The sequence below is a fragment of the Mobula birostris genome, chromosome 1 (assembly GCF_030028105.1).
Source record: "Mobula birostris isolate sMobBir1 chromosome 1, sMobBir1.hap1, whole genome shotgun sequence".
Lineage (NCBI taxonomy): Eukaryota > Metazoa > Chordata > Chondrichthyes > Myliobatiformes > Myliobatidae > Mobula > Mobula birostris.
This window is the reverse complement of record NC_092370.1, coordinates 160,364,574-160,380,331: the sequence shown is the minus strand read 5'-3', so window position 1 is coordinate 160,380,331 and position 15,758 is coordinate 160,364,574. Positions and strand designations below refer to the sequence as shown.

General features: G+C 42.9%; 1 protein-coding gene across 1 annotated transcript in view; it reads left to right on the top strand.

Moving 5' to 3' along the window:
• ivd (isovaleryl-CoA dehydrogenase) overlaps positions 1 to 15,758 on the top strand; it is a 117,522-nt gene that overhangs the window by 28,152 nt on the left and 73,612 nt on the right. Inside the window, exon 2 of the mRNA XM_072265095.1 lies at positions 11,788 to 11,877. Within this exon, the coding sequence (XP_072121196.1) occupies positions 11,788 to 11,877 (90 nt within the window). The remainder of the gene's footprint in view (positions 1 to 11,787; positions 11,878 to 15,758) is intronic.

Here is a 15,758-nt window from a genome sequence, read left to right as displayed (position 1 = left end):
GAATCATATTGATAAATTTATTGCCGAACTTAAATTCTTTTAGAACTCTCCAAAGATATGGCCATTCAAGGCGATCGAACGCTTTTTCAGCATCTAGAAATAACAGGCCACAGGCAGGTGGGATTTTATGTGTTGCACTCAGTATGTGTAAGAGCCGGCGAATATTATCAGATGGGAGATGCCCCTTGATAAAACCCGTTTGATCTGGGCTAATTATTTTCCCAACTACTGTCTCAAGTCTACCGGCTAAGACTTTGGAAAATATCTTGAGGTCGGCATTTATCAAGGAGATTGGACGGTAATTGGCACACTCCAAGGGGTCCTTACCGGGCTTAGGTATAACTGTGATCAGGGCTGTGTTTAGATCTCTATGGAAAGCGCCATTTCCAAAAGCATAATTTAATGTTTCTAACCATACTGGTCCAAGAATATCCCAGAGTGCTAGGTAAAGTTCCACAGGTATGCCATCTATGCCTGCCATACGGCCCTTATTTGTAGCTTTAACTGCTTTAAGTAGCTCATCCAGTGTAATAGGAGAGTCTAGAGTTTTGGTGTCCTCTAACGACAACGTAGGGAAGTCTAATCCACTAAAAAAAATCGTGAAGTCATTCTCAGAAGGAACTGAGCCACTTGTATACAATTCTTTAAAGTAATCCTTGAATATCTCGTTTATTTCCTCTGTTGAAGATACTATTCCACGTTTAGCACATCTAATCGCTGGTATAGGCCTTTTAGTTTCCTGTTGTTTGAGCATTAGAGCTAAAAGATGGCTCGGTCTGCTGCCTTCTGCGTAATACTTATGTTTGGTTATATGGATCGTATATTCTGCCCTGCTTCTTAATAAATCATTTAATTCTGCTTGTTTTGTTCTGAGCTCGTTTTCTTTTGTTATGGTGTATATCTCTTTGAGATCATTTTCCAAAACCTTACATTCGTCTTCTAAGGTGGAAATCTTTTGAAGCCGGCTTTTACGTAGGTGAGAACTGAACCATATAGCGTTATTTCGTAAGAAACCCTTGATGGAGGCCCAAATCACTGTCACATCTGAGACACTTTTTTATTTAAATTTATAAATTCTGTCAGTTTTGTTCTCAGTTGTGATAGAAATTCATCGATTTTTAGAAGGGTGGAGTTAAACCTCCACCTAGTAGCCTTATTTTTAATTTTGCCATAATTAAAAGTAGATATGACTGGGTTGTGATTGGATAGATATCTGGGCAAAAATTCTATTGAGTGTACTAAAGGCAGCAGACCGGAGGATATAAGAATGTAATCTACCCGAGAGAAAGTTTTATGTCTTGTGGAGAAGAAGGTATAGTCTTTAGCAGTTGGATTATGCACCCTCCACACATCCGTTAAAAAAAGGTTAAGTGCTTTGGAAGCAGATTCTTGAGAGCTTGATATAGTTGAGGAAGATTTATCCAGGTTAATATTTACCAAAGCATTCATGTCTGAACCAACATATAGTTGGTAGTCACTTAACTTCAGTAATTGTGAGGTAATTGAGGGAAAAAATTCAACCTCGAATATAGTTGGGGCATATAGGCTAATGAATGCAACTTTTTTTTTACCCTGAATGGATGTGCAGCAAAAAGCTAGACGTCCTTTATTGTCGGCGCCCATCCTTTCAATTGATACATTAATATTACGTCTCATTACTATCATAACTCCTTTCGTACGAGTACCATCAGCTGATGCCACAACGGGTTGATAAAAACGGTTTTGAACCCTGGGAATGTCATTAGGTTTAAGATGTGTTAACTGTAACAGCGCAATATCTATTTTCTTTCTACATAAGAAATCTAAAACCTTTGAACGCTTGTAGGGAGAGTTTAAACCTCTAACATTAAATGATACAATAGTAAGATTTTGTATTTATCTGTGTTGCTCATCTTCCCCTGAATCTGTTGTTGTAAGTTGGTGGTGAAGCTCTGAGTTATCCCTTTCCCACCTCCCTCCCATCACCACTCCCATTCAACCCTTTACTTTGTAACATCTGTGAGTGTCACTTAGCAATGTCAGACACTGAACACTGACATCAACCGCTCCCCTTCCAGCACCAACAAATTAAAAAGACAAAGCAGTTCTCATAGACAATCATATCAAAGAGACAAGAAAAAAGAAACCTGGGAAAACCCGTTAACCTATATAAGTAAAACCGTTTCCGTCTCACATATACCACATGATCAAGAGCCCAACTGCTATCTTGCAAGAAACTGTTGCTTCAATAGACCGTCGCTTAGCGATGGCACTAATGACGTTTTATCTGGTGCCCAGAAATGTAAACAAGTCTACTGGAGACATAACATTTTAAAGTTAGTCAGAACAAACTGCTGTTTCACAGCTTCATTCCTGATGAGGTATTACATTTGGATATATTGAATATTACCTTAAAACTCTGACCTGCAATACTCAGAAACAAATTGCCTCCTTAATTAATTAAATACAAAGGTGCAACAAATGACTTTCCGATAAAAGAATAACCAGAAAACTTCACACTTAGAATGTTAACTTGCCCGTGCCTGATAGATTGCACAGACAGGCAAGTCCAAGCTCTTAATGCAGTTCCATCTCTTCCCGAGGGACGTGTGGACTTTGCCCAGGGTCTTCTTCCATATCTCCCAGCACCGATAATTTCAGAACTTCTCTCGCTTCCTCTGCCGAGTTAAATGACATCTTCATGCCCTTGATATTCACTCTCAAGATTGCTGGATATATGAGGAATGAGTTAATCCCCTTCTGTCGAAGCTTAGCGCGGATCTCCTTGTATCCCTGCCGTTCCTGCATAGTGCCAGGGCTATAGTCGGCGAAGAACTGTAGCTGGGTGCCATCATGGAGAGTAGATTTGGCGTTCCTTGCACCCTCCAGGATAGCCTGCCGGACGGAATACCGTAGAAGCTTAAAAATCAAGGTCCGCGGTCTTGAGGTGTTATTGGAAAAGATCCTATGTGCTCTGCCTCCAAAGGAGTGCTGTGGGAATTCTTGAGCGCTGAAATCCAATTTAGGCAGCATCTTCTGGAGGTAACCTCTTGGATCGTCGCCCTCAGTGCCTGTCGGTAAGTTGACCAGCTGCACATTGTTTCTCCTGGATCTGTCCTCCAAGTCCTTTAATTTCTTCCATATCTTAGACACCTCCGCGAGACAGGAGTTAGTAACTTTCTCATTATTGCGTAAGCAAACCTGAATGTTGTCTATTTTATTGAAGACTGTATTAAATTTTTTAGCGTGAATGTCCGCTTGCTCCTTTAACGACCGGAGAATGTTGCCATTCTCTGCCATATGCTTCCATATGGGGTCGAGAGCCTTTTACAGCGACTCCTTTAGCATGTGTGCTACCATTTCTTGCAGCGATTCCATCTCCGTTGCCATTGTTTGTTTAATTAACATAGCTATTTCTTCGGATGAATCGCTAGCTTGGTGCCGTCTGCCGCTATCTTGTTTCCTGGTTGAATTTGTATCTTTTTTTGAAGCCATGTTTTTCATTAGATCTTTCTCCAACTCAACCTTGTATTCAGACCGTCTATGAGCCCTGAAGAACTTGAAAAAGGGGGTTGTATGTCAGCGCTCAGTGCCGTGCTGCCATCTTGTCTCGTGCCTCACCGGAAGTCCCCAAAAGTTGAACTTTTTAGAAAACATAGAAAAACCTACACCACAATACGGGCCCTTCGGCCCACAAAGCTGTGCTGAACATCTCCTTACCTTAGAAATTACTGAGGGTTACCCATAGATCTCTATTTATCTAAGCTCCATGTACCTATCCAGGAGTCTCTTATAAGACCCTATTGTATCCGCCTCCACCACTGTCGCCGGCAGCCCATTCCATGTACTCACTAACCTCTGCATAAAAAAACTTACCCCTGACATCTCTGTGCCTACTTCCAAGCACCTTAAAACTGCCCTCTGGTGCTAGCCATTTCAGCCCTGGGGAAAAGCCTCTGACTATCCACATGATCAATGCTTCTCATCATCTTATACACCTCTTTCAGGTCACCTCTCATCCTCCGTTGCTCCAAGGTGATAAGGCCAAGTTCGCTCAACCCATTCTCATAAGGCATGCTCCCCAATCTAGGCAACATCCTTCTAAATCTCCTCTGCACCCTTTCTATGGTTTCCACATCCTTCCTGTAGTGAGGTGACCAGAACTGAGCACAGTACTCCAAGTGGGGTCTGACCAGGGTCTTATATAGCTGCAACATTGCCTCTCAACTCCTAAACTCAATCCCACGGTTGATGAAGGCCAATGCACCGAATGCCTTCTTAACCACAGAGTCAACCTGCGCAGCTGCTTTGAGTGTCCTATGGACTCGGGCCCCAAGATCCGTCTGATCCTCCACACTGCCAAGAGTCTTACCATTAATACTATATTCTGCTGTCATATTTGACCTACCAAAATGAACCACCTCACACCTATCTGGGTTGAACTCCATCTGCTGCTTCTCAGCTCAGTTTTGCATCTTATCAATGTCCCGCTGTAACCCCTGACAGCACTCCACACTATCCACAACACCCCCAACCTTTGTGTCATCAGCAAATTTACTAACCCATTCCTCCACTTCCTCATCCAGGTCATTTACAAATCATGAAGAATAGGGGTCCCAGAACAGATCCCTGAGGCACACTGCTGGCCACTGACCTCCATGCAGAATATGACCTGTCTACAAAGGCCTTTGCCTTCTGTGGGCAAGCCAGTTCTGGATCCACAAAGCAATGTCCCCTTGGATCCCATGCCTCCTTATTTTCTCAATAAATCTTGCTTGGGGTACCTTATCAAATGCCTTGCTAAAATCCAAATACACTACATCTACTACTCTAACTTCATCAATGTGTTTAGTCACATCCTCAAAAAATTCAATCAAGCTCATAAGGCACGACCTGCCCTTGACAAACCTCTCCAAATATTCATAAATCCTGCCTCTCAGGATCTTTTTCATCAACTTAACAACCACTGAAGTAAGACTCACTGGTCTATAATTTCCTGGGCTATCTCTACTCCCTTTCTTGAATAATGGAACAATATCCGCAAACCTCCAATCCTCAGGAACCTCTCCCGTCCCTATTGATGATGCAAAGATCATCGCCAGAGGCTCAGCAATCTCCTCCCTCACCTCCCACGGTAGCCTGGGGTGCATCTGGTCCAGTCCTGGAGACTTATCCAACTTGATGCTTTCCAAAAACGCCAGCGCATCCTCTTTCTTACTCTATATGCTCAAGCTTTTCAATCTGCTGTAAGTCATCCCTACAATAGCCAAGATCCTTTTCCATACGTCTGCTATCTCCTCCAGTTCCACACACACTTTTCCACTGTCACACTTGATTGGTCCTATTCCCTCACGTCTTATCCTCTTGCTCTTCACATACTTGCAGAATGCCTTTTGAGATTTTCCTTAATCCTGTCTACTAAGGCCTCTCATGGTCCCTTCTAGCTCTCCTGTTTTCATTCTTAAGCCCCTTCCTGCTAGCCTTATAATCTTCTAGATCTCTATCATTACCTGTTTTTTGAACCTTTCGTAAGCTTTTTTCTTGACTAGATTTACAGCACCCTTTGTGCACCATGGTTCCTGTACCCTACCATCCTTTCCCTGTCTCATTGGAACGTACCTATGCAGAACTCCGCACAAATATCCCCTGAACATTTGCCACATTTCTTCTGTACATTTTCCTGAGAACATCTGTTTCCAATTTATGCTTCCAAGTTCCTGCCTGATCGCCTCATATTTCCCCTTACTCCAATTAAACGCTTTCCTAACTTGTATGTTCCTATCCCTCTCCAGTGCTATGGTAAAGGAGATAAAATTGTGATCACTATCTCCAAAATGCTCTCCCACTGAGAGACCTGACACCTTACCAGGTTCATTTTTGGCAGAGATGCACATTGCTATGATTGGAGGAAAAAGGGCACTACAGTTTGCAATCGTTGAGGGAACAATGAATTCAAAATTGTGTCAGTACATTTTACAGGACAATGTCCGGTTAGCAGTCTGTCACCTGCAGCTTAATAGAAGTTGAATAATGCAGCAAGACAATGATCCGAAAGACAAGACTAAATCAGCAACAGAATGGTTTAAAAAGAAGAAAATTTGTGATTTGGAATGACTGAGACAAAATCCTGATCTTAATCCTATAGAAATATTGTGGAATGACTTGAAGCAAGCATTTCATGCAAGGAACCCACCAACGTCCTAGAGTTGAGGCATTTTTGTATGGAGGAATGGGCTTAAATTCTTCCAAGCCAGTGTGCAGTCCTGATCAACAGTTACCGGAAATGTTTGGTTGAAGTTATCGCTGTACAAGAGGGTCACATGATTTCTGAAAGTAAAGGTGCACATACTTTTTCCAACAAATTCATGTAATATTGGATCATTTTCTCAATAAGTTGATGAAAAAGTATAACTTTTTTGTGTTATTTATTTAACTGAGTTCTCTTTATCTAGTTGTAGGACTTCTGTGAAGATCTGATTACATTTTTGGTCATATTTATGCAGAAATAGTGAAAATTGTACAGGGATCACAAACTTTCTAGCACCACTGTATCTACTCTTGCCTCTCTTTTACTATATATATATATATAAAGTGAAAAAGTGGTATCCTGTTTGATATTGTTCGTTTGCTTAACTTAATATTTCATCTTTCCCCCCCCCCCCCATGGCTTTTTCAGTTGATCTTTATAAGTTTCCCAATCCTTTACCATCACATTAATTTTTGCTCTATTATATGCCCTCTTTTTTTTATTTTAATGTCGGCTTTGACTTCTCTTGTCAGCCACGGTTGCAACATCCTGCCTTTAGAATATTTCTTCTTTGGGATGTATCTATCCTGCACCTTCCAAGTTGTTCCTAGAAACTCCAACCATTGCTGCTCTGCCATCATTCCTGCTCATGTTCCCTCCAGTCATCTTTGGCCAGCTCCTCTCTCATGCCTCTCTAATTTCCTTTACTCCACTGTAATGCTGGTATATTTAACTTTAGCTTCTCCCTCTCAAATTGCAGGGTGAGTTCTATCATATTGTCATCACTGCCTCCTGAAGGGTTCCTTTCCCTTAAGCTCCCTAATCAAATTCGATTCATTACACAACACCTATCCAGAATAGTTGATTTTCTCGTGGGCTCAACCACAGGCTTTTCTAAAAAGCCACCTTGTAGGAATTCTACAAATTCTTTCTTGGGAGATGGCAGAAGTAATTTAAACTTCTTCAGGGTAAGCATCCCTGGAAGGGACTTCTGCCATCTCCAACTAGATCCTGTCCCTAAGTGTGTCTTTCCCTTCCTACCCACTTTCTGCTTTTCACAGGGATTGCTTCCTATGCAACTCCCTTGTCCATTCATCCCTCCCCACTGATCTCCCTCCTGGCACTTATCCTTGCAAGTGGAACAAGTGCTTCACCTGCCCCTACACCTCCTCCCCCATTACCATTCAGGTCCCAAACTGTCCTTCCAGTGGAGGCAACACTTCACCAGTCAGTCTTTTGGGGTCATCTACTGTATCTGGTGCTGCCAGTGTGGCCTCCTGTATATCGGTGAGACTGGACGCAGATTGGGAGACCACTTCGCTGAGCACCTATGCTCCATCCACCAGAAAAAACGGGATCTCCCAGTGGCTACCCACATTAATTCCACTTTCCATTCCCATTCCGACACCTCAGTCCATGGCCTCCTCCACTGTCATGATGAGGCCACACTCAGACTGGAGGAGCAACACCTTATATTCTGTCTGGGAAGCCTCCAACCTGATAGCATGAACATTGATTTCTCTAACTCCCCCCCACTTCACCATTCCCCATTCCCATTTTCCCTCTCACTTCATCTCCTTACCTGCCCAACACCTCCCTCTGGTGCTCCTCCCACTCTTCTTTCTCTTTTGCTAATCAACTTCCCACCTCTTTACTTCACCCCTCCCCTCCCAGATTCACTTTTCACCTTGTTTCTTCCTTCCCTGTCCACCTTCTTACTCTGACTCATCTTTTTTTTCCAGTCCTGATGAAGGGTGTTGGCCCAAAATGTTGACTGTACTGTTCTCCTTAGATGCTGCCTGGCCAGCTGAGTTCCTCCAACATTTTGTGTGTGTTGCTTGGCTTTACCATTTATCAAGAGTATGACTGATCTTCTGCTTCAGCCCCATTTTACAGCGCTGTCTCTAATTCCATTCACATCCAGAAATATTTTGATCTGTAATTTGAATTAACTCAGTGCTTAAGCCTCCACAGTCCTCTAGGGTAGTGAAGGCCAGTGATCCTTCATCGTCGGAATGAAGAAATTTCTCATCATCTCAGTCTGAAATGTCCTGACACTGTGACTTCTGATTCTAGACTCTTCAGCAGGGGAAACATCCACCCTGTGTCCAGTATCTGGAACCCTTTCAGAATGTTGTATGATTCGGAACCAGGATCAGGTTTTTTTATCAGTGGCATGGTATGTGAAATTTGTTAACTTAGCAGCAGCAGTTCAATGCAATACATAATCTAGAAGAGAGAAAAATAATAAATAAACAAGTTAACCAAATGTGCAAAAATCAGAAATACTGTATATTTTTTAAAAAGTGAGGTAGTGTCCAAGGATTCAATGTCCACTTAGGAATCAGATGGCAGAGGGGAAGAAGCTGTTCTTGAATCAATGAGTATGTGGCTTCAGGCTTCTGTACCTCCTACCTGATGGTAACAGTGAGAAAAGGGCAAGCCCAGGGTGCTGGAAGTCCTTAATAATGGACGCTGCCTTTCTGAGACACCGCTTCCTGAAGATGTCCTGGTACTTTGTAGGCGAGTACCCAAGATGGAGCCGACTAGATTTACAACCCTCTGCAGCTTCTTTCGGTCCTATGCGGTAGCCCCTCCATACCAGACAGTGATGCATCCTGTCAGAATGCTCTCCACAGTACAACTGTAAAAGTTTCTGAGTGTATTTTTTGACATGCCAAAACTCTTCAAACTCCTAATGAAATATAGCCGCTGTCATGCCTTCTTTATAACCCGTCAATATGTTGGGACCAGGTTAGATCCTCAGTGACCTTGACACCCAGGAACTTGATGCTGCTTGCTCTTTCCACTTCTGATCCCGCTGTGGGGATTAGTATGTGTTCCTTTGTCTTATCCTTCCAGAAGTCCACAATCAGCTCTTTTGTCTTACTGACGTTGAGTGCCAGGTTGTTGCTGCGGCACCACTCCACTAGTTTGCATATCTCACTCCTGTACGCCCTCTCGTCACCACCTGAGATTCTACCATGGTTGTATCGTCATCAAATTTATAGATGGTATTTGGGCTGTGCCTAGCCACACAGTAGAGCAATAGGCTAAGCACACTCCCGAGGTGCGCCAGTGTTGATCGTCAGCGATGGGAATATGTTATTGCCAATCTGCACAGATTGTGGCCTTCTGGTTAGGAAGTCAAGGATCCAATTGCAGAGGGAGGTACAGAGGCCCAGGTTCTTCAACTTCTCATTCAGGATTGTGGGAATGATGGTATTAAATGCTGAGCTATAATCACTGAACAGCATCCTGACATAGATGTTTGTGTTGTCCAGGTGGTCTAAAGCCTTGTGGAGAGCCATTGAGATTTCGTCTGCCATTGACCTATTGTGGCGATAGGCAAATTGCAATGTGTCCAGGTCCTTGCTGAGGCAGTAGTTCAGTTTAGTCATGACCAAGCTCTCAAAGCACTTCATCACTGTCGATGTGAGTATGACTGGGCGATAGTCATTAAGGCAGCCCACATTATTCTTCTTGGGCACTGGTATAATTGTTGCCTTTTTGAAGCAAGTGGGAACTTCTGCCCGTAGCAATGAGAGGTTGAAAATGTCCTTGAATACTCCCACTAGTTGGTTGGCACAATTCTTCAGAGCTTTACTAGGTACTCCATCGGGACCTTCCGCCTTGCGAGGGTTCACTCTCTTTAAAGACAGCCTAACATTGGCCTCTGAGTCAGAGATCACAGGGTCATCAGGTGCAGCAGGGATCTTCACAACTGTAGTTGTATTCTCCCTCTCGAAGCAGGCATAGAAAGCGTTGAGTTCATCTGGTAGTGAATTATCACTGCCATTCATGCTGTTGGGTTTCGCTTTGTAAGAAGTAATATCTTGCAGACCCTGCCAGAGTTGCCGTGCATCCAATGTCGGCTCCAACCTCATTTGAAATTATCTCTTCACCCTTGAAATAGCCCTCCGCAAATCATACCTGGTTTTCTGGTGTAGGCCTAGGTTGCAATACTTAAATGCCACAGATCTGGCCTTCAGCAGACTACATACCTCCTGGTTCATCCACAGCTTTTGGTTTGGGAATGTACAGTAAGTCTTTGTGGGCACACATTCATCCACACAGATTTTAATGAAGTCAGTAACAACTGCAGCATACTGATCCAGTTTCGAAGATGAATCCTTGGATACAGTCCAGTCCACTGATTCAAAGCAGTCCTATAGGCGCTCTTGTGCTTCCCTTGTCCATACCTTCTTGGTCCTCACTGCTGCAGTCTTCAGTCTCTGCCTATTCTCAGGGAGTAGAAGTACAGCCAGGTGATCAGACTTCCCGAAGTGAGGGCGTGGAATAGCACGGTAGGCATTCTTGATGGTTGTGTAGCAATGGTCCAGTGTGTTGTTTCCTCTGGTATTGCAAGTGATCTGTTGATGGTAGTTGCTTAGTGATATTTTTTCAGACTGCCTGGTTAAAATCTCCCAAAACGATGGTGAAGGCATTAGGATGCGCTGTTTCATGGATGTTGATCCCATTACTCAGATCATCTAAAGCCTGATTGACATTGGCCTGAGGAGGAATGTAAACAGCTATCAAAATGACCCCAGAGAACTCCTGTGTTAGGTAGAAGGGATGGCACTTAACTGCTAGATATTGCAGGTCTGATGAGCAGAATTGGGACAGCACTGATATATTTGTACACCAAGAAGACTTGATCATGAGGCATACTCCTCCACCTCTACTTTTGAGACACTCTGTAGATCTATCTTGACGGTGTCTCGTAAACTGTTAAGAAGCCTCTCTCATTCCTCTAAACTAGACCCCTGCCTAGTCTGCTCAATCTCTCTTGTTCCTCTAAATTACACCCTCTGCTCAGTCCCATACACCAAATCAAGCATTCCTAAAGTCGGTTAGTATATCTTTACTGCAGTCCCTCTATGCCAAGTATATTCTTTAAGCTAAGGAGACTAAACTTGTACCCAGTAGTCCAGGTGGAGTCACAACAAAGGCCTGTATAGTGCAGTAAGGCACCTTTATTCCTGTACTCACATCCTCGTAATACAGGGCAACTGTATGTTTCCTTCCCTAATGATCTGCATATTGGGTTTTGGTGATTTATATACAAGGATATCTAGATCCCCTTAAAAATCAATATCATTCAATATCTCATTACATTAAAAAAAAACCTCTTCTTTTTTTGGGCACCAAGGGGAATATCTACACTTTTCCACATTACAATACACCTGCCCACTCATTCAGCTTGCCTGTATCCCCTGAAGCCTCTTTACTTCCCCCTCCTTCTTGCTCACAATCCCATCAAGTTGTGTATCATCAGCAAGTGACAAACTCATTGTTTCTTTCCCTCACTGGGGAGATGGTTGATAATACAGTAGGTTGTACTGTCTTTACGGCTTAAGCATTAAGGATAATCACATGCATGCAGCAAGGAAAATCTCTGTAGAATTGCACAGTCCTTGAAAACTGCTGTATTTCTCTTTTATTCATTTTATTGCATTTCTTCCAGCTAATTTTCGTCTACATGGATGAACAAATTAAATTATTCTTTAAATTCTAGTAATAACTATAGATTTTTTTTCTCTCTCTCCACTAAATAGCTTCGACAGATGGTTCAGAAATTCTGCCAAGATCACCTCATTCCCAAGGCCCAGGAAATCGACCAGAAGAATGACTTTCCAGAGTTGAGGGTAAATGTGATGTTACATATGGCTCAGAACTTTGTCTATGTCATTAGTTGATAATCTGAAAGTTTAAAAGTAGACGCCAGTATAATTCCCTAAAATGTCAAAGCATCACTTGAAAAGAACCAAATGTTACAATGGGGTAAAATTTGACTTGGAATGCTTTGGTCTTCACTTTGTAACTCATTAATTTACGGTATTTTACATCTAAAAAAACAAAATCTTTCTACATCCTTGAGATTCAATCTAACAAACCATCAGTTGTTTCTTTCTTAATTATAGCCGATAAATCCAATTACAGACACCGGAAATTTTATTTGTAAAATGTCAGTGATCACAATCTAGGTACTGTTACATACCCCGTAACTGGGTTGCCAAACCAGCAGAATTGGACCACTTAGTTGGAGTCTGGATTACTGGAACTAAGAAAGTTTTATTAAAGAAATAAGCAACACAGTACTCTAATCATAAGGATATAAATGCAACAGGTTAGCAATGATAAAACACACATGTACACAGAACTAGGATAATAGGATCAATCAAGCTCTATCGCAGTCTAGGGGTAAAATGATCAGTCTCAAGTGACACAGAGTTCAGTTCAATTTAGTTCAATTCGCAGTAATCGCTGTTGTGCCATTGGGGAGGGAGAGAGAGCGAATGAATATGCAAATCGGATTCCAAACAGACCTTCGATATTCCTCGCAGTTAGCTTTCGGGCGAGCCCTTTGTAATCTCTTCTGAGGTCACCGACTGTGACCCCTCCGTTCCAGATACGATCATTCTTCTGCGGTGAACCCAGCACCCAGGCGAAGGCGGACACACACACTAGGTTCCCGCCGACCGTATCTTTCCACCCCGTGCGTCTATGGCTGGTCCTGCGACCAGACCTCCAAAACTCCCACCAACTTGTGGGGGCACACTGCTTCCAGGGTCTTGTTACGTCATGGTGTTGTGGTGTCTGTTGCCTTAGCGAACCTGTCCCTTTTATCCCCCTGCTGGGGTATCGCCTGTCCATCACTTCAAACAGTTCAGGTTCAAAGCAACTGGTCTTGACAATACTCGGAACTGTGTCTCCTTTTCGTTAATCTCTCTCGTCTCCCATTAACATTTCTGAATGTTCCCCCATTGTCCTCTTATCGGCATCAATCTTCTGATAATTTGGTCTGTTGTCACAGTACCTTTCATCTTCCTGCATCTCTTGCATTCAAGTCCATGGTGACTACCTACTCCTTGTCCATCATTTCATATATAGGACCTTGGTCAGACCCCACTTGGAGTACTGTGCTCAGTTCTAGTCGCCTCACTACAGGAAGGATGTGGAAACCATAGAAAGGATGCAGAGGAGATTTACAAGGATATCCCCCATTTCACCATGGCAAATCTATTTCCCTCTCAACCCCATTCTCCTGCCTTATGTCCATAACCTTTCACGCCCTGACTAATCAAGAACCTGTTAGTCTTTGTCTTAAATGAACCCAATGACCTGGTCTTATAGCCATTTGCGGCAATGAATTCCACAGATTCACCATCCTTTTGCTAAAGAAATTCCTGCTCATCTCTGTTCTAAATGACATCCCTCTATTCTGAGGGTGTGTTCTCTGGTCCTAGACTCCCCCACCAAAGGAAACATCCTCTTCGCATCCACTGTATCTAGGTCTTTCAACATTCAATCTGTTTCAATGAAATTCATCCTCGTTCTTCAAAATTCCACTGAGTATGGGCCCAAAGCCTTCAATCACTGTTTATATAATAACCCTTTCATTCCCAGAATCATTCTTGTGAGCCTCCTCTGAACCCTCTCCAACGTCAACACATACTTTCTTAATAGGGGGCTCAAGTTGCACATAATACTCCAAGTGAGGCCTCACCATGCCTTATACAGCCTCAGCATTATACCCTTGCTTTTATACTCTAGTCCTTTTGAAATGAATGCTAACATCGCACTCACCTTTTTCACCATAGATTCAACCTGCAAATTAACCTTTAGGGAATCCTGCTCGAGGACACCCAAGTCCCTTTGCACCTCAGATTTTTGAACTCTGCTGGAATGAAAAACATAATTGCATCTGGGTCATAGGCACAGAAGATCATGTAAAGAGGATTCACAAAAAAGAAACCAGAGGTTGTGGTCCACATTGGTACCAATGACATGGGTAGGAAGGGAGATGTGGTCTTGCAAACTGAGTTCAAGGAGTTAGGTGCCAAGTTAACTGACAGGACCTCCAGAGCTGTGATCTCAGGATTGCTACATGTGCATGTGCTATTGAGGCAAGGAAGATCATACAGTTTTACACACAGCTAAGAAGGTGGTGCCTGAAGGAGGGCTTCAAGTTTCTGGATCACTGGGAAGGTGGGACCTATACAAACGGGACAGTTTGCATGTGAACTAGAGGGGAACTAGTATCCTTGTGTGAAGGTTTGCTGGTGCTGCATGGGGGGTGGGGTGTGGAGAAGGGTTCAAACTAGAGTTGCAGGGGGATGGGAACTAGAGCAGGTAGTGGGGTGTTTGTGGGGAATGTCGTAAAGCCTACATACAAAGTCAGGAGTTGAAAGGTTGAGCATGGTGGGACCAATGTTCTAAGTTGTGTATATTTCAATGTAAGGAATATTGTAGGAAAGGTGGATGAGTTAGGGTGTGGATCAGAACATGGAATTCTGATAGTGTAGCCATTATTGAGAATTACCTGCATGAGGGGCAGGACTGGTAGCTCCATATTCTGGGGCTCTGTTGCTTTAAATGTGATAGAGTGGGAAGGATTAAATGGGGGTGGCATTATTAATCAATGGAAATGTAATGGCATTGCTCAGACTAGAGGCTATATGGATGGAACTGAGGAATAAGAAAGGGATGACCATATTCCTGGGATTATGTTACAGACTGCCAAGAGTCCACAGGGTTTAGAGGAGCAAATTTGTAGAGAGATCACAGACTGTTGCAAGAAACATAAGGTTGTAAAAATAGCTGATTTTTAACTTTCCAGGTATTGATTTGGACTCCCTTACCACGAAAGGGCTGGATGGAATAGAGTTTGTCAAATGTGTTCCTGAAAGTTTCCTTAATCAAATTCCCAACTAGAAAGAATACGACACTCGATCCCCTATTAGGAAATGATATAGGGCAGGTAATAGATGTTTGTGTAGGGGAACCATTTGTAGCTAGTGATCATATTGCCATTAGTTTCAATATAATTATACAGATTGATAGGTCTGATCCTCAGACTGAGATTCTAAATTGGAGAGCAGCCAATTTTAATGGTATTAAAAAACATCTGGCAAGCTGGCAAAGGTGTACTTGTTAAGTGGGCAGCCTTCAGAAGTGAAATTGTGAGAATGCAGAATTTATTTACTTCTGCTACAGGCAGTTGGAATAAAAGGCAAGGATAACACGTTTAGGGAACCTTGGTTTTCAAAGGATAGAGGCCACGGTTAAGAAAAAGAAGGAGGTGCATAGCAGGTATAGGCAGGAAGGAGGAAATGAGGTACTTGAGTATAAGAAATGCAAGAGAACTCTTAAGTACTCAACTTCTGGAGCAGCAGTACTCTCAATCGATACAATTAAATATTCCTGTTTCAGCGTGATACAGCTAAAAAGCACAACTGCTTCCAAGGTCAGTACAGTCATCAAAGATGACTGAATGCATTTAAACGAACTGTTGCTGCTTAAAACCAACGGAAACAACACCTTGTGGTCAGAAGCACTCATGGAGGACACCTCGGAGGAAGCGTAGGCGTAGATCAGAATTACAAGTGAGTTTAAGAAAATGGGGTTTTAAACTCCCTATACCGACTATCTTGCTGGCGAAGGTGCAGACTCTGGTGAATAAAATCAATGATCTCAGAGCCAGGGTGCTGAATCAGAGGGACATAAGGACCGCGTGTGCCTTTGT